General features: G+C 38.5%; 2 protein-coding genes across 4 annotated transcripts; one reads left to right on the top strand and one right to left on the bottom strand.

Moving 5' to 3' along the window:
• Positions 1 to 114: 114 nt before the first annotated feature.
• LOC112575192 lies at positions 115 to 16432 on the top strand. 3 transcript variants are annotated; one of them, XM_025256860.1, is made up of 10 exons: positions 115 to 309; positions 1066 to 1261; positions 2051 to 2167; positions 2391 to 2553; positions 2892 to 6220; positions 6738 to 6845; positions 7253 to 8264; positions 9407 to 9457; positions 9927 to 10004; positions 11800 to 16432. In XM_025256860.1, the coding sequence occupies exons 2-10, from the start codon at positions 1097 to 1099 to the stop codon at positions 11988 to 11990; spliced, it is 5214 nt and encodes a 1737-aa protein (XP_025112645.1). In that variant the 5' UTR covers positions 115 to 309; positions 1066 to 1096; the 3' UTR covers positions 11991 to 16432. The 3 variants fall into 3 exon arrangements, with proteins under 3 accessions (XP_025112645.1, XP_025112647.1, XP_025112646.1); XM_025256861.1 differs by lacking the exon at positions 115 to 309 and adding an exon at positions 399 to 498; XM_025256862.1 differs by lacking the exons at positions 9407 to 9457; positions 9927 to 10004; positions 11800 to 16432 and adding an exon at positions 8447 to 9188.
• A 406-nt stretch (positions 16433 to 16838) lies between these two features.
• On the bottom strand, positions 16839 to 19468 carry LOC112575195 (mitochondrial carrier homolog 2-like). The gene has a single exon (XM_025256866.1). The coding sequence runs from the start codon at positions 19429 to 19431 to the stop codon at positions 18514 to 18516; it is 918 nt and encodes a 305-aa protein (XP_025112651.1). The 5' UTR covers positions 19432 to 19468; the 3' UTR covers positions 16839 to 18513.
• Between the last annotated feature and the right edge of the window lie 37 nt (positions 19469 to 19505).

Here is a 19505-nt window from a genome sequence, read left to right as displayed (position 1 = left end):
TGTGAATATTTTATGGATTCTTTTTACAAATTCTTTCCACATACCCGGTTATCCCACACTTGCTACACACAATTATTTTTATGTCAGTATCAGAAAACCAGCTCTTCACCTGCTACAGTTGCAAATGTACACCAGCATCTTCCAGTTCGTGCGTCTTCTGCTACAAGTCGATGTCAGACGATTTAGATCTAAACACGATACGACAGAGTTATATCCCTTGATCAGGCTCGCGATTTCCAAACGTCAAAAACGTCTGAAATATTTCGGCAAGCGCGGATGATGAAGGGTCCCACAGTCAAATGTGAATAAGTAAGTTGAAATTACACATAATTTATTTACACAAAGCGTGTTTCTGTAACATACTAACAAATAAAACGTCCATGGAAGTTAGGGCGAAATGAGCCGGTATAGACTGAGTGTCATTGTGACATCACTCATGTGTGGGAGCTAGGGCTGGTATGGCATTTGCTTTGACCGTTGATCGTCTCGTTGTTACAGGTGAGTGCAAGCAGCTGCTATAGTTGACCCACACAAAAAATTAATTAGTTTCGATGCTTCTGCTAGTATGTACGAGTCCCGGGACTTAAAGCAATAAATTATGAAAATTATTAAATGGATCTGTGATAAATTTGGCAAATGATCTTCCCTGCCCTTCTTTGTAGTCAACTTGTTTTGCATCCTTTTCAATGGATATCCTTTCATCACATTTATCAGACAGGTATTGAGAGCAGATCTGTATTTGTGCGACTTGCAAAACACTTTTTTTTTGTTGTTGTTGCAATTCTCTGGTTCTAGCCTATATATGTGTTGAGGTCGCCCGTATTTGTGTACACAGACGGGCTCTTGTAAGTGGATTTTTTTTCTGCTCAAAACTCACGATTTTTTTCTTACAAGCATCCAAAAAAAAAACCATGAAAAATTAAATTAATATGAACAGTTCAAAGCTAATTTTGTCAAATTTGTCCATATTTAAAATGATAATAAGTTATGCGGTCATTTATTTTAGGCATATTTTACAAAACTAAACTACAGACAATAATTTTTTTGTTATTTGTTAATTTTCAGATGCAACAAAAATTAAAGTGCTACTTCTACTATGGCAGAGACACAATCTGGACAAAGTGACAAGAAGTCCAACACAAAGTCACTGTTAAATGAGGAGCAGGGCTTATTTTGCCCTGGATGTAAAGAAGCTTATTCATGGATACAGGAAGACTGTGTTCCGACATCACTAACCTGTGGACATTCATTGTGTTATAAGGTACATTTCTACAGTTCTCACAGATATTACTATTCTCATATTACTATAGATTCCCTGCCCTTCTGCTCTTTCATTCATGTCTGCTATGCCGTCATCTGTTTGCTGATGCTTGTGTTTCTTGTATGGTTGATTGTTGGATTGTTTTTCAGTGCATTGGGCTCACCTCCACCATGGGGAAATGCACTCTATTATTATCAGTATTTGTATTAATATTATTAAATACACAGCAGAAATGCACAGCTATCACAACCAGCATGGTGTGTAGTAAAGAAAGGTCTGATTTTGCTGATAAAGTGCATCTCAAGGAGGCTTATTTTTACAATGACTGTTAGATGATGAGCTAATAAGACTTGTGTGGATGGAACAATATTTTTACACAAAAGATTGTGATTTGTGCTTGCATACAAACATAATAATAACTTTTAGCTACTTCTTGAAGATTCCTTGCAAGTGCAAGGCTTCCTACCTCACATTCTTTTCAACAGGAGTAACTGCATTATCTAGGAATAAACTATTCACTTTGAGGCCAGCTTCCATTATTATTGTTATTTTTAAGTCCATGGGTTATATTTTGTAAAGCACTTTGAGCCAGCTTTTGATGTATGGTAAAATGCTATATAAATCCACTTTATCATTATTGTTATACCTATGTTGGATTGGGTTTTTGTTTTTTTGTCAGTAACTTTTTCCCTACAAAAAAATATATTCCTTGGATAATCTCCCCTTTCTGTAATATTCTTTTCCATTTTCTGTACTTTATTACTGACTTTCAGTTTTATGTGATTGCAGTGCGTGAAGAGCCAGTGGTGTAACCCTGATTCCAGTGATGCCACAGTGCTCTGTATTACCTGTTCATCACATGTTGGTATCTACACTTTAAGATGCCCTCCAGTCAGTCTTGCTCAGGTAATATGTAGACATTTTAAGAAAATTCTTTAAATTTAATTTGAAATGCTGATGAGCTCATCTTTAGATATAATTGAAGCTTTGCTTGTTGCTCTGTTGCTGTTTCCATACCTACAGGGTGAGTTGATGCTGAAGAAAGGTAGGTAATGAATGAGGTGATATATATATAACATATTTATATCTTCTCAGCTGTCCTGTGTCTGTAAAGTTAAGTTTGTGACAGAATGCTGAAGCATATCAAGACTTGGTAACATCATCAGCTACTGATCAAGCTCAGCTGAGGGAGACAACTTGTCCTGGAGTGCATCCATTTCAGCCAGAGATATCTGTTTTAGAAGACACCAAATCCTCATCTTCAGACCTTCTACAGAATCCTTTCCAGACAGGTAATATACTGCTTCTTACCTGCATGCAAGATCTCACCTTGAATAATATTATCATTTTCAGATGATGAACTCCACTCCAGTTATTAGCAGCTAAACAGCTCATGCACAGTTACTGATCAAGAGTAATTAAGTTCCGCAATTTATGAAACATAATTGTGAATTATGACACTTTACCCTTGCTTGAGAAATGGATAAAAATGATTCAAAAACAAACTCAGTTATTGGTGAAAATACAAACCTTGCTAAGTACAGTATTTTAAACCAAATGGTCACATTAATTTAATTACGCTGGAAGGAGGATAAGCACCCCTTTCAATTCACTAACATACTTGTAACAGGGGAGCAAAAACATCAACAGACTGCTCCAGACATGTCAGGTGACAAGGGCATTTCATCACTGGTTTCATCTCCTTCACAGTCAAGCGACAAGATCCTGAACCAGGACGATACATGGCGCCTACTTCAGCGTGATGAAGGCTTCATTCGTGATTGGATTGTTGCCAATGTTCCAGACCACATCATCTTTAAAATGGTTGGTGCCAATTCTCTGGACTCTGCATCTGTGCCTTTGCCTACCTCAATGGTGGATGCCATCAGCTGTGTCACTGATGGAGGTGGTGGTGGTGCCACCCACCTGTTTTCACAGCCATCATCCACTACAGCATCTTGCCTTTCAATCACTGATTCAGGACTTGTCACATCATCTGAATGTGGAAAATCTTTGCCAAGCATGTCATCGTTTCTTGGAGAAAGTTCAGCCTTGTCATGTTCTGGGAGGCAGCTTTGGCAGTTAATTCTAAACAAAGCAGCACAGGACAAAAATCTTCGTTCTGGGCAACAGCAAGAAGACTGCATCAGCCAGTGCTTGTCCAATCTTTCACAGTTGACAGCAGCTGCAGCACAGAAGGCTCCAAGCAAAGGGCAATTGGAGAAAGAAAAGATGTTTAGTGGCATGGCAACAGCAGATGAAGCAGCTGGTAGCATTTTGCAAGACAAGCCATTGGTGGACTACAGCTTGCAGGGCTGTTTACAACAACATATGCACACACAAGGAATGGGAGGTTTGGCAAGGAAAGAGGATACCCCAGCAGAACAGCAGTCCAGTGGCAGACCTGGCAGAAATCACAAAGATCAGCCTTGGCTAGAGGACTGGGCAGATGGCAATATAAACACCATTGCCTCTGACCCAAGTGAAGGGAAACTGTATTCATGTCAAAATAACCATGCACAGTGCAACAACAGTGGCACACAAACTTGGACAAGCACTATACCCTCCCAAACTGTAGCAGATGTACCCAAAACTGTAAAAAGCTTAACAGGCTATTCAGTGCCTAGCAGCATGACTAATAAAAATACACGTATGCATTTTTGGCAAGGAGAATATGGAGCTAGTACATGGACAGGAATGCAGTGTGAGACATATCCATGTTCTTATTACTCACACAGAACACGTTGTGCTACCCCCAGGGCTTCATCACCAGCTGCCCTTGAACAGCAGAGACAGGGGGAAACCTTCTGTCCTTACCCCAATTTTAACATCCCACCTCGCCACCATCCATATTTGATGCAAGAGAACGCAGTTCGCTACTTTCCTCTCCGAAGGGGGCGTCCCCGTAGATATCTGTCAGAAACTGATGGATACTACTGCATGTCCCCTTCTCCATTTCTGAGAGCTCGCTCAAGCAGGATGTGGCGTGGAAGAGGAAGTTATAATGTTCGTCGAATGAAGCCTCCCATTTCACCATCTTTGCCCTCAGCTTTGGACTGCCAGTGGTTCAGTGAGGCATGCGCTCCATCGTTATCTCATGTCAACACACATCTCAGTTCCGTTACACCCCCACAGCTACAAATGGTGCAGGTGGTGCGACAAAAGAATGATCACATTCATGACAGCGAGCCGGTCATCACTCCTCATGAATCTGTTTCTGCTTCTGCTTCTGTCAGCACTGAATCATCTTCAACAGTCATGGAGCAAGAAGAATGGGAACAGGCAGGAAAAACAACTGCAGAGGCAGAAGTGGCACTCATGAAAATGCGAGAGATGCCAAGCGGCCCATGCGTAGAAGACATTTATGTTGTCCCTCCTGTGTGGCTGTGCAACAACACTCACCAGAATATCATCATGGACTGCTCCGACTCTCAGCCACTGCAAGCTGGGCAGTCCAGCACTGGTCTATCTGAAGAAAAGGAGAATGAACCACCAGAGAACATCATGGAAGCAGAAGGAGGCCTGGTGAGAACAATGGTGTCAGAACTATCACAGATAGCAGCTTCAGAACACAGCACATCTTTAGTGGGAGTGCTGGAATCCCAGGAAATGCAGACAAATAATCATTGCAATGGTCTGTCTTCATCTCATCAGTATATAGAGAGTGATTTCCACCCAGTGGGAGTTATGACATCAGTTCCTGCTAGATCAATCAAAAGGGAAAATTTTGCTACAAGTAATGATTCCCTAGAGCCAATTACTCTGCCTTCCAGTGTTCAGGAAGGGACAGTACCTAGACATGGCCAGCTGGATATGAGTAAAGAGAAGTATGAAATGCCTGGAATGCAGGCTGATCAGAATGATCAGATAAACCTGAACAAAGTTGATATGGATGAGGTCAGTACCTCTGATAACAAAAGTGATGAGAAAAATATTTTGGAAACAGTTTTGGGTCAAACTGGCAGCCATGCAGAGCTGGATGTGTCTTCTACCACCAACTCAGTTACTGTAGATATGTGTGAAGATCTTCCCATGCAGCCATCATTTTTCTCACCATTCTATGCTCGCTGTCCTGAGAAAAATGACTGGCTTAGTCTTACAGGAGATGAGCCAGTTCAAGCCAGCATCACCTCATCATCAAGAGGTTTATCAGAGACTGTTGGGAAGAATCTTGCAGGTATATTTAACAGATGGGCAGGAGATTCTTGTCTGCAAAACCCTCTGCTGCCTAACAAACTTCCAGGAAAGTCCAACCATTTGCAGGCAGGTTCCAAAATAACATCCTTTTCTACATTTCCTACTGCAGGAACATTGGTTCCACAGCTAGCAGCCTGTCACCCCTATCTCAGGCCCAGTGCAAATGTAGGCAAAAGGGCATTGAGTCAGGGCCCTGCAACCTTCTTATCTAGCATGGCAGACTGCCAGAGTTTCCAAGCTAGTCATGCGACAGCACCATCTCACTTTATGGATAGTCAACACCAACATGTTTCAGAACATCATCTCCAGAACCTCTGTTTTGTGCCTTCGGAGAGAGGAGGTATGTTTCAGAAGCAAGAAAATAGCATGCCACCATGTGTGATATCTGCTGCATATCCTCCTTATAGCAGCCATGGCAGCAGACACTATGCATGTCCATCACAAGCAGATTGGAGTGAGTGTCACCGTAGCCTTCACACCAGCAAATTCCAGCAAAAGAGAAGAAATGACACAATTGCCCGAAATCATGCCCCCTTTCAGGATTTTTATTTCCCTCCTAAAGGTGGCTTGACATCTCAGACATATGAGAAGGACTTGATGTACCCATTTGATGAACAGGATGCTGCTTTTAAAGCCAGTCATGTAGAAATGGAGTCACAGCAGAAGGGGCAATCACTCCAGCAACAGCAGCTGGAGCATCCAGATCAAGAAGAGTTGAATGCAGATGCATCCAGTTATAGCATTCAGACAGTACTCCAGGAGGTAATGTTCTCTTTTGACACACTGCAATAAATAGAGAAATTCTTATAAGAAACAATCCACCTGGTTAAAATTTCTCCTCTGTAGGCATGGATGTTCAAGATTTGTACCACTACAGAACAGTTTGCATGTTTTTTCTGAGGGAAGAAGCAGAAAAAGACATAATTTCAATCATAAAAGAAGACTGTGTTTTCTGTCATCAAAATATGTTTTAAACCCTGTAGCCTATAATAATAAAGATGTAATTTGTAAAGCCCATTTTTTCCTTTAAAGGCAAGATCAGTGTGCAAAGAAGAAGAAAAGTGCAAAAAGCATTAGATTGGTTTGCATGGGTCATCATCCTAAATTTTATATCTGCTTTTTCATAGTCATAGATGTCTCCAATTGTAAGTTCCGGATTTGAGACCTGAAAGAATAATTCTCTTCTTCTTTATCAATAATCTTCTTTTAGTAATACATGTAATGTGTTTGTCACTTATTGGTCATTACACCAGTAAAGACTGGAAATATTTGTTTCCAGTTTGCTGACCTAAGTTGTGCTACTGGGAATGCAGCTGTCTGTAGTTTACTCCAGCAGCTAATGATGTTGGATGTTGCCCAACATGGTGCAATAGAGAAAGGCTGTCAAGTGAGCACTATCACATATGAGATCACGGATCTTGCTATTTCTTATGTATGGATATCATTAGGAAGAAGGTCTTTTGCTCAGTTACTCTAGTTAAAATTTATTTGCTTAATTTTTCTCAATTCATTCTTTTTCAAAAAATTTATTAACTGGCATATCACACACAGGGACATTCATATGGAAATAATAAAAATAATTCATGTGGTTCTTTTTTCTTGGCCACATCATTTTTTTGGGGGGGAGAATCATGGTAAGCTAAGTTATACTTTCCATCCTTTCCAGAACTAAGATATTTTAAAATATTATTTCTTAGGTCTTTCTTTGTATGATTAATAAATGAAGAATGTAGTAATATTACTAATAACTTGAAAACTGAAACATTTTTTAATTTTCATTTTGTCTTCGAACAGTCGTTAATAGCAGACAAGAGCCAGAAGGCTGACATGAACCGTTTCTTTGGCTGCATCTTGAATCTTAGTCAAGCAGTGGTCAGATGTGGTCAGACACTAAGCATATGGTCACAGCCTCCTGCAGAAGAGACAGACTGCTCGACTGCACACCACATGATTTCTTGCTTGAATGGGCTGTTTGAAACTGGTGTGGAACGTTTGTCAGAAATGGTGCTGCTTTACTGTGATGGTCTCCGGTGCCTTGAAAAATGCAGTGTGGCATCAGAAAACTCACAGCAGAATCTTCAAGAGCATAGAGAAGATGATCCAAAAGATCCTTCTAAGCATCAGCCTTCCAGTTGCCTTCAAGACCAGCTCTGCTGTGAGGAGGGTCCAGCCTCCACTGTTCTAGAGCAGGAGTATGGCTGCCAGCAGGAAGACCTGCAGACAAATATAGATCAAGAAGGAAATGAATGCCCAGATCAAGAAAAAGTCTTTATTCCTTTCATATCTGAAACCCTGATGCCCCATAAAGATGAGATCTTTTCACTGAAGGGCCCCCCTGGTCAAGAAGATCTTTCCATTGCTCTTTCATCCTCCCAGGAAGGCTCAGAAACTTTCAGCCTTTTTCAGCAATCAGGTGTTGCCCTTACTTTGCCAGTCCTGTCTAATGCCAGTTCTCCCAGCATCACTTTTGTGAACCATTCACCTAAGCAAAATGACGCAGTTGAAACTCCAACAGCATATGTAGCCTTTCAGCATCCTCAAGGAGGCAAGCAAGAATGCTTGGACGCAGAGGGTTTCCCTGACACTGCTGACCTGCCAGCCATGTTCACTGTCGCTGAGGAAGATTGTGAGGCCAACATTCAGTGCCCTGAGGAAGAAGTGGTCTCCGAGGCAGCTGTCCTGGAGTCAGAGACAGTAGAGGTGGTGACAGAAGTGATAGCAAGCCCTGACATTGATTCTGAACCTCCAGTGCTGTTAAGACAGGAGGAGAGCATATGTATGCATATGGAGGAGAGCAAATGCAAAGGTGAGAAACATCTACATAAATCACATTTTTTTTCTGTCTGTGCTTGCAAGTCATTTTGAGGCAGCAGTGATGGAAGGTATGTTGATTATGCCCCATATTGCTATTTCACAATGCTATTTCAGATATTTAAGTTGCAATTGTAGCACTCTAGTAGTGTACTAAATTATGTCTTTGTTTTGTAGAGGGTAGGGGTCGAACAGCTCCCTGGACAGTTCCTTTCTCACGCTGGCTGTGTAGGTAATAGCCAGCCTTGAACTCTCCACCCATGGCATCTGGCTACTGGACCTATTGTTACACCAAGTTATGTCCAAGTTATGAAGTTGCCTGATCCACTTGGGAAGGCCATGACCAGACAGTGCTGGGTGGGATGACCACTGCCATCACAGGGGCAGGGAAAGGTCGTGACCAGACATTGAAAAAAAGGGGGAATGGTTGCTGGAACGTTTGATGGGAATAGGATAAGTAGCTTACAGTTGAGAAAGGCATTTGTGATTTGGAAGTGAGAGTGAAGAGACGGTAGGCCAGCTGCCGCGTGAAGCTGAATAAAATCTACAAATGTGTGGCAATTTCAATCTTTGTTGTGTTCTTGTACAGCTAACCCACCCCTACATAGCCATCAGAGACTGATGTGTTGGTAACACAATAAAAGGCATAAAAATATCTCCATTTTATTATTGTAAATAGTTATATTTTAAATTTCAGTGAAATTATCTTTCACAAATATATATGATTAGTAAATATAAAGTTCCTCTGAAATATTTAATTCTGGGTTTATTTGTTTTTTTGCGGGGATGGTAGGGGATTGAAGGCTGGGTGGGCAGTGGTATGCTGTATGAAAGAATCGGTATGTTTCAGACATCATATGATTCTGAGTAGATCACTCCAATATTTTCAAGTCATAAATTATACAGCTCACTTTTTACACTATGTACTAACGATGCAACATTTTATAAAAATGTGATGAGTAATATATGCGTATAATAGAGACCTGTTGCATCAAAGTTCTTTTATTAATCTTAATGATAGATTTGTTCAACACCTGTAGCCAAACAAGGCATAAAATGTGGACTATCAGGTACTAGTTGTTGCATAAAGTAACATTTAAAATGAATTGATATCATTGACCAAATTCTTTGCTTCAGAACCACCTGTGCTACAGCCACTGGAGCAAGGAAGAAAGCAGCTAATGGAAAGTGAGTCTGTAGTAGATGTGCAAGAGAAATAGAGAATAGTGCATGTCATTAAGCAGAATAGCATGTAAAGCACACTCTGTAAAGAATTTGCAGGCAAAGATCTATACATTTCATTTGGAGTAGCTTTGATTTAATCTATTCTGAAATCAAGCAATTATATAATTATTTACAGTTTTGTCACTTTTAGATAATTTTTACAAACGCTTATCACTCTCTCCCCATTACAAAGTTTGTGTGAGCAAAAGTCTATAGGTTTCTAGTGACAAAGAGAACACCAACCTAAAATATGTTTGCCTAAGTTTTGTGAATGTAAAATCTGTATGTAGTGGCCAAGGAGAACATGAAAAAGCATGTGGTGACTGTTTTTAATTAGAAGGACAGTAGTTTGCATCCCTGCGTAGGACAGGCCAAACTCTTGAATTATTCCACAAATTGTGGTGCATCTTTGCTGGGTTGGTGGTCATTGCAGATAGCAGGAAACAGGACTGCAAAACCAGTCTAAAAGACCAACAGCCTAAAAGTATTGAAACTAATTCCAAGAATACCAGTAAGTATCAGACTGAGAACTCCAAATCACTCTTTTAGACAAGCAGCCAACGTTAGAGATAATTCTCCAAATATAATTGATCTTGAAATTGACAAAGATGTTCTATATTGCCATACATAATTTTCACATACCTTGTTAGCTGTTAGCACATATTCTTCTATGGTTGCAAGTATAACTATCATGGAAAATTTTGTCCTAAAGGAAGGGTGAGACAGGGTAAAGATAAACACCTGTTAGTGCTGATTACTGTGTGTTCCATCATCAACATTTCCTGAGATCATGATTCCATTTTAACTCATTTTCCGTGTAACAAAAGCTGGACCACTTCTTAAATCAAATTTTGTTGTGATTTGCATGATAATATGTAACTGTAAACATGACCGACCAAATCAACTTGGTTGTATGAGAACAGGAGACTGCCTAGTTTTCCCCACATGACAGTTAAACGCTTCCATGTTGGCCTTTTCAACACTCATTCTGTATTATCAGCACAACAGTCACTGAAGTGTTTGTAACAGATCGTCACCTTGATATTTTCATTATCACTGAGATGTGCTTAAACAGCGAAGTGATGACAGCATGTGTGTCCATCAAACTCCAGTGGGTTACTGTCTGAAATCGTTTCCCCATCCTACAAACGAAGGTGGCATTTTTATTATCTACAAATCATCACTTGCCAAGTACCTGTCTTTTACTGCTGCTTTATCCTTCCCACATACATCTTTTGAATATGTAAAAGTCTCTTTTTCTGCTCCGTATTGCTTGATACATCTGTTCTGCATCTATAGACCCCCTACGAATGCCAAGAACAAACTTGAGTGATCACAGCTCTATCTTTTTCTCGGAATTTTATTATCTGCTGGACTGTATATAGCAATGGACCTACATCAAGTGTCATCAAGTGTTTTCCCATCTTTGTTTAAAAATACCCTGGTGAAGCCACTTCTTAAGAAAGCCATGCTTGACGTCAATGTGTGGAACAATTATCACCCAGTTTCCAACTTGTCCTTTCTCTCAAAGTAGATTTTACACAACTCTTATAGACCTTTTCACAGTTCCAAAACTACTCTAATTAAAGCGACCACCGACATATATACTGGTGCTTAGAGCTAGGAAACGGCTATGCCGCTCCTATACTTTGTTTTCTGCATTGCCTACCCATCCATTATTGCATCCAGTACAAACTGTTCATGCTGTGTTTAATTTCTTTTCTGGCACCTCCCCTAATTATTTGTCTGAACTGCTTTTCCCTTATGTCCCAGCCAGACAACTCTGCTCCTTGTTTGATAATCATCTTCTTACTCTTCCTGTCACCAGAACAATATGGCCACAGGATGTTTAGTTATTGTGCAGCGAAACGATGGAACTCTCTGCCTTTCCATATCTGCCACCTACCCACTATTGAATCCTTTAAATGTGCACTGAAAACGCATCTCTTCTGTAAACACTACTAACAAACTTTCCCATAATGCTAGTCCTTTTTCACACCCTTTCTTTTGCAATTTTATGTTCCTCTCAGCTCTTGTTCTTGTTATTTGGTTCTTCTTTGTGTTTTCTGTATTTGATTTTATTCTTTGTTATTACTGTTGTTTATTCTTTTATAGTTCATATGTTGTTTGTTTTCCTGTCCCTGTTATGCTGTCCATGTTTCGTTCTTGTTCTTAGATGCTAAGAGCATGCTTGTTAGAAATGTATGCGCTTTACAAATTTTGTATTTATTGTTGTTGTTATTATTAACTGATTGATGTAACCACAGCATGGAGGAGACTGGGCTCTCATTGCAAGTGTGTTTTAGTTTCTGTGGCAGGCGGTGATCTCAGCATTGCAAATGCACCAGCTGCAAAGGAAGACAAAGAGAATGTGCGCTGCCTTCGATCTCAAACAGCTAAAAGTGAGCTGAACAACAGCTTGTCCAAAAAAGGATTTCAGAAAAATAAGAAAGGGGGTACACAGAGGAAAAGCGCCAATGTGCAGGATCAGTCCTGATGTCAGATGAGTGGAGAAAAGTGACATGTTACTGTTGGTTGGACTGTAAACCATCACACTCTGTTAGCGTCATCACTTATTCTCATAGTTTTAAAAAACGCTGAGCTTTGTGTTGTTGGTGGACATCCCTTGTGAATAGATAAAGCACCATTGGAAAGATAAACATTTGACAATTATCTGCACATTCCATTTCAACCCATTTCTTCTTCCATTTATTGAACTGGGCGAGTACTTGGCATATTCATTTTTCAATCATCATAATATTTTTTAAGTGGCCATAATGCTTTCTTTTTCTTCTAGTGACTTTGCCTTTCACTTTCTGTTTGTTTTCCAGATAAATGATGACACCTAGATCAAGAATATTTGTTGTCCAATACTTAAATGACACTGTCACTCTATGAATGAACTTATATCACCAGAGAGAGCTTTGTACACATTCATGTGGACATTCTGTTTTAAGAGATGGACATCATGAATGGCACATCTACGTTAAAATTTCCCTCCTCCAAAAAAACGAAGTAGTCATTTTAACATTCTAATCCTTATTGTCCACTGTATTCGATGTGTGATCTTGGGCCAGTGGTGGTAATAATAGTTTTTTCAATATACTGTTAGATTGGGTGCAGTTAGTCAGCCTGGGATACTATTCAGCATGTTAAAAAAAACTAGCACCAGTAGTTCCTATAAGCTTTCTCGTGAAGCATATGCTATCCAGTCCCATGAACTGGACTACAATTTCAAGCTGTACTTTTTTCTGTTGTATTTTATGATGGAGTTTTTGTGGTTTATCTGTGGCTTTTTTAATTCTTTATAACCCATTACTCTACAGTAGAATGAAGCATGTCTAGCATGGATATTTACACCATCTCAAAAAGAAAACATATAAGAGTGGTAGATTATGTGGAAACATTGCAGAGCATGAGTGCATAAAGTTTTTGTCAATGGAAAGTCTCAGTAACATGCTGCCCTTTTTTTTTTTTTTTTTTTTTTTTGGAGTTGCTGATGCCAAGACTGTCTTGTATCATGAAAGTATCAAAGGAAGCCTAAAGTTTGTCCATTCTAGGGAGAGAAAGTCAACATCAGCTGATGTTGAAAAAAATTGGCTGTCGAGCAACAGTGCACTGCTGATCAAATCAAAAACCTAGAAACACATGTTACAATTCAAAATTGCTTCATTTGCAGTCAACGCTCAGCTTATCATTTTATTCCATCACAATAATTAAAATTATTCTTATTTTGAAAAAGAGGTAATCTTTTAAGAGTTTGCAAAATATCCATGAAGACATCCTATAATTAACCAAGAGATGTCTGGAGCAGTTCTCATGATTAGTGTAGATCAGGGGTGCCCAACCTATGGCCCGGGGGCCACATCTGGCCCACAAAGGTGCCTCATCCGGTCTGCTCATTTTAACCAGACGCAACATGATTTCATTTTTAACGTCATGATTCTGTCAAAACCACCATGTTCTGGCCTGCGAGATTTTATATCATGTCCAGTGCAGCCCTCAGGTGAGAAAAGGTTGGGCACCACTGGTGTAGATACTTCATGGCTGTGATAAATTTGTTACCTGTGTCTGCATGTTGTCAGTTCATGGCGCAGGGATCTGTTCACATTTGTTTTTTCCCCAATGCTGATGCTTGATAACAATTAAATGTTCATTGAAAAATACATGTTATGTAAAAATGTTTCATCCTCTAAAACTGTACAATTTTTACCTTTATAAAACTTGTTAAATTGTTTTACTTACACATTTTAATCAAGTAACATTATCAGAATGTTGCTTAACTCTTGTTTATATATTTGAACTGTTAAAAAGCATTCTAAGTGAAAACTGAAGATGTCACATTTTTACATGTACATTATATAAATTACTAGTGATTAAATAGTCCACAAATTCTTACCATAGCATTTAAAACCTTTCACTTTCAATGATGTTCTCAGGGAATCAATGAATGCTCACCACAAGCGCATAAATCACATACCATTTTGAATCATACTTTTAAATTTAAGATTTTATTGTAAAGCCACATATATTTTTACCAGTTGGATATTTAAATGTTTACTCTGTATGCACAGTTCTGAATTCTAGTCAGGGTGTTTATGTCTACATCTGTTACCAGCCAAACTGTGATTCTGTATAGAGATGCTTATTGTTAAAAGAACTTTCTTAAATATTATCAGCTTGTGTGTACTGTAAACATAGTAATAATCTACAGAGTTACTTGGAGTGAAAAATGAAGGTGGTGAAGGGAAACACATCTGGATATTAGCCATCAAATTTTTTTTTTTAATTTTTGGTTTCCTTTGGTATATTTTGGGGAAAACAAATAGCTAAGGGGTGAGAACAGAGGCATCAAAACCCAAAAGTATGCCAGTTCAATACCTATCTGGGGTTCAGCAAACTTTCCCAAGTCAACCCAGATTTGGGTAATGGATATCTGCTCTACAGAGAAGGGTAAGGCAGCGAGAGGAAGAGATGGACATTAAAAAAAAAAAAAGCTGGGGTCTCTAAGCCCCAAACTTGCCAACTAAGCTAAAAGGGGATGACCTTTACATTTTTTGTGTATTTAAATGTTACTGCTTTAGAATTGCTATAGACCTTTCATGTATTTCAGATAAAGATGTGGATGTTGGTTGAGTTGATAGTAAAGTGCTTCTACCTAAAAGCTATTTTGCACTATTATGGAAGTGGGATGGGAGGGGGGTAGAAACAAGAACACCCAAAAAAATTCTACAACACCCACCCCTGCGATCAGGTGTTATATACAAAGAGCATTCCAAGATAAGAACTTAGCACCTTTTAGTTCTTGCTGTAAGAGTGTTTTAGCCACCATTGGAAATCCAGTGTGTGTGGAATTAGATACATTAGTACTTATGCGATGTACGTGTCCATTTAAGCATGAAATGTGATTATTAGGTTTGCATCAATTTCTAAATAAAGCTAAGTTCAGGGGGAAAATAATGTCATGTTTCTTATGAAAACAGAATACGTGAACTGTATCATACATGCTACCAATGGGAAAGCTTAGTTTTTACTTGATACAGTGTGCTATTTTAGAACACCAGTGTCCAAAAAAAACTGTAGTAACATTCATTTTATGCTGTTTATGCCAGTAATATATTTAAGTGGAATTTATGCTTGAGTGGCTTGTCTTTATCATGTTGATAATATACAATTCCCACCATTAGCTGTTGCTTTTCTGTTGTTTAGTCCAAGCACAAGGTGATATGTCCTCATAGCCCTTTTTTTGAAAAAAAGCCTTACAATCACTACAATGGTAGATATGGTTTTTCTTTTTGCTTTACCCTGAAATTCTGTGAATTCTTATATCATTTTTTTTTACTATTGAGAGCTTGTCTTGCACCTAGCAGCTGGGGTCCATGGACATATATGGTCTGTGTAAGTCTATGTCACATAATGAAAAATAAGGTTTCCAAGAAAAACAGAAATGTTTCTATTCTGGAAACATCTTTTGCATTTGCTATGCAAAACAGATAAACTTTTTTTCCGAAATTTGTTCACTTCACAACTTATTATTTGAATTGACAGTGATGAAGCAATTGTCAACTGCAGCGTAGCATTCCTTTTGAAAATTTACTGAAACTGAAGGCATATCTATGTATTTGGTTCCCATCATTGATGAGAATTCTATCTGTATGGACCCCCAGGACTTGATTTATTATATAAATTATTTTGATATTTGGGCCTACTAATCCCACAACTCTGGTGACTGCAAAATTTTAATTAAATAAGGGATAAAACATTCTAAATATTCCAAGTGATCCCATGGTTTTGAAGCCATTTTGTTGAGAGCACAGCAGCTCATTAGAACAACTTATAAAAACCTAAAATACAAGGGAAATAGTATGTGAAACATGTTGCTGTATGTCACAGTAAATACAAAAAAAGGTTGTTTAAGGAACAATTTCATGGAAACAACAGGTGACATTGGCTTTAAGCTTTAAAAATTTCTTGTTAGGGAAAAAGTTGCCAAATACTATAAAGGCCACCCTCAAACAGAATTATTTTGAGTAAAAATAGTTGTATTCTTACATTCTTAACAGATTTGTAATTGGCATGTGATACCTTTTAAAATAAAGATATTTTGCCATCTCTTTAATAGGTTCCAAGGATGGGAATGTCTGTGTGTGTGCATCCATATATGCATACTTGCATGTACATTTCTGTATGCATGTGCAAAACAGTGTAAGGAAAGATTTTTACCTCTAACCTCTCAAAGAGTTAGAACCTTTTTGCCAACATTTAACAGACACTATTTTTACAGGGGATTTTTAATTCATAGCTTTTCAGTCTTCAGTATCTCAGAATAAAATAATTTCTGTTTCTTTGCCTTCTCTCAGCAGAACTTCCAACTGAAATTATGAGAATGCCAGATCTATAACTCTAATAGCCTATATAGGAAATAACTTGTGTATGAAACATAACTTAAGTGTTTAGAAAACATTTTTAATATTTCTTTAACCTGTGCATCAGAGATTATACCAGACGAGGAAAATTGCTTAAAGTGCTATAACAATTACCAGAGCATTTTACTTATATAAATGATTTAAAAAAAACAAAACATGAATATTACTTAAGAACAGTTTAAACAAGTTGAAATTTAGTAACTAGCACTGTAATATTATGGCTTGAAATGTTTGACAAAAAGCTCAAAATCTGATATAGCCCTCTGCTAGCTGATGTTCACAAAATTAGCCTTGTCCAAAACATTTGTATTTTTGCACAAACTAAACAAGGTATTTGTTTCAATTCTTGACTCTAGCTGACTTACTCTGCATATGATTCTCAGATACTCAAGCACTGAAACGAAACTTAAATACAACAATTTGGAAGACTATGGTTTATTAAAAAAATGTTAATAATATATGATTTAGTCATTTATGTTTAGAAGCAACAACAAAATTTTGTTCAAATGGTTGGTAGCAACTAACCATAATTTCATTATAATTCCTAGCGCAGGAGAATGACAGAACTATGCCATACCATTGCAAACAGCAAGCATGCCATTTTTAAAGTTAAAGTAAATATACAAGTTGTAGCTCTTAAAGTAAATGTCAAACAACATGTGTTCCCCATGTACAGATTCCCTGATATATATTCTTTCCCTACAATCAAGTTTTAACTTTTTAAGCTACAAAGTCTTTTTCTAATCCATGTTTCAAGGCAATATGCCTTGGTTTTACAATAAAAATCATAAGGCACAGGGAACTCACATAAGCTGGTAATGGTGATATAAAACTTAAAAATCTGTGTAAAGTATAACCTATTTAAAAATAACATCAACATTAGGAAGAAAGAAAAGAACACTAAGAAAATTTAGTTTAAATTATTATTATTTATTAACACGCTAAATAAAATTTTCAGAATCTTTGATGCCATCACCAAAATATGACAAAGACCTTTGTTTTATTTTACACCCAAAAACTTACGAAAAATCTTGCTTAGAGAAGTCCATACAAAGACTGGATAAAGTTTTGTTTGAAAAATCTTTATCAAGAGGACAGTGAACTGATTCAGTACAGAAGTCACAGGAAATCAATTTGTTTCTTAAAGCAGAATATAATCACATTATCACACAATGAAGAACAGCAAAGAATGTCTCATTAGAGCCCAGTCAGCTTTCCACTGTGTGCCCATCTCTGATTCTGCTGCTAACACTAAATAGTAAAGATATAAACTGCTCTTCATACAATAACAAATATGTTTGTGCTTGTGAGAAATTGATATGAAAATGCCAATGGACAGTACAGATTTGTCATGTTTACATCTGACTTTCAAGGTATCATCAAGAGAAGAAATGATCACCAAATAAAATCACGCACACATATGGTCTCAAGTTTACATATTTATATTAACAATTTAACTTGATAAGAGTGATGCCATTATCACTCAAAAATTTCATGCAAATGACATCTCTTTTATAACATTTACCTTAATTCTTTTTGATGCATCTACTGTCTGCTGCATGTTTATTTAAAGTCTTTACATGTTCAGTCTACTATCTATAGCATAAAGCATATTTACTCAGTAGTTATGCATGAAACTCTGAACCAAAAAGAGCTAAGGCAAAACAGTATAACAAGGTTTATCGTTTAGACACAGTATCTACACAACTCATCAGTGACATCAGTTTGAAAGTCATAAATCTGCTCCAAGCAGAAGTTGACAACACAACAATTGAAATCAGTGACTGCCTTATTTTTATTGTTGCATAGTATGCTACACTTTTTTAAATATTTTCATTCCGTATTTCAGCTTTTTCAGCCTGTGTTAATTTGCTTGTCATTTAATTTTATAAAGAACAAAGAAGAAACTAATAGATTTTACAAGATCTTTTGTCTCAAACATTTATAAAGCAAAGTAAATATCTTCTGCAACTATCTGTTCTAAGCATGTGCTCTGATGAAGAATCAACAGCTCCACAATCATTTCACATAATGACTGTTTAAATGTAAATTTGTTTCAGTTCGAAACCTTGATTTGGCTACGAGCAGTATAAGCTAATTTAAGTATCTGGGTGCTGCCATCATTCTCCCATCACGCCAAATCACTGGTCCCTGATAGTAACGCCAGAATAGGCTGGATCCTCTCTTCAGCTGACCTTTGGCATTGAGATCACTGAAACAGTCAACCCAACTCTCATAGCGGGGCATGTGTGGTGGGCTTGAAGCTTTCAGGCCAGAACTGTTGATTGCCATGACGTTGGCGACCAGAGTGAAGGGATAGGTGAAGTGGGAAACTACCAGCCCACAAGCAGCCGCAGTATAAGACCTCAAATCCTTATCCTCCACAAGATACCTGTTGAGCAGTTTCGCCAGGAAGTTGGTGACCCACACCGTCAGGATTTCGCCCACCAATCTTGGCACGAGGCCAGCGAAGAATCCAAGGATTCCGTCATTTCGGTAGATCGCGCCCAGCGACGAGAAGAGGCCCTCGTATTCGGTTTCCCTTCCCACGAACTGTATCATGCAACGAACTGTGACAACCTGCAGAGGGTGGCTCGCGATGATTCCTACGCAACGGGCGACCGTCTCCTGACTGGTCTCCAAGCAAAAACTTCTCAACCATGACATGAGCTCATCCCCCTCTTCTTCTTCTGGCGAGGCCTTAGCCTGCGGGAACCATGCTTTCAGTTTGTCTCCAACGTTGTGCTGTACAATGTTTCCGATTGTACCCGACACGACTCGAGGAAACACGCCACGGTACAACCCCCAAAACCCATCGACCTTCTTTATGTGGGACATGTACTGCAGCACATTCGGGTACACCAACGATTCTTTTCCAAACAAAGATACTGATGCTTTCGGAGGTAACGGCTCATAGCCTGCCTGTATTAAAACTTTTGCATACCCTATGGGGTGCATCAAGGCCGTAACCAATGCACCGGTGCCATACTGTGCTGCCGTGATCGCCGCCATTTTCGGTACAGAACCGCCTTCAGAGGGACAGAGTTGTTGTTCCTAGAACGTGAAACCCAATCAAAATCGATTTG

This window comes from Pomacea canaliculata, linkage group LG11, assembly GCF_003073045.1.
Source record: "Pomacea canaliculata isolate SZHN2017 linkage group LG11, ASM307304v1, whole genome shotgun sequence".
Lineage (NCBI taxonomy): Eukaryota > Metazoa > Mollusca > Gastropoda > Architaenioglossa > Ampullariidae > Pomacea > Pomacea canaliculata.
This window is presented reverse-complemented; position numbering and strand designations above follow the sequence as displayed.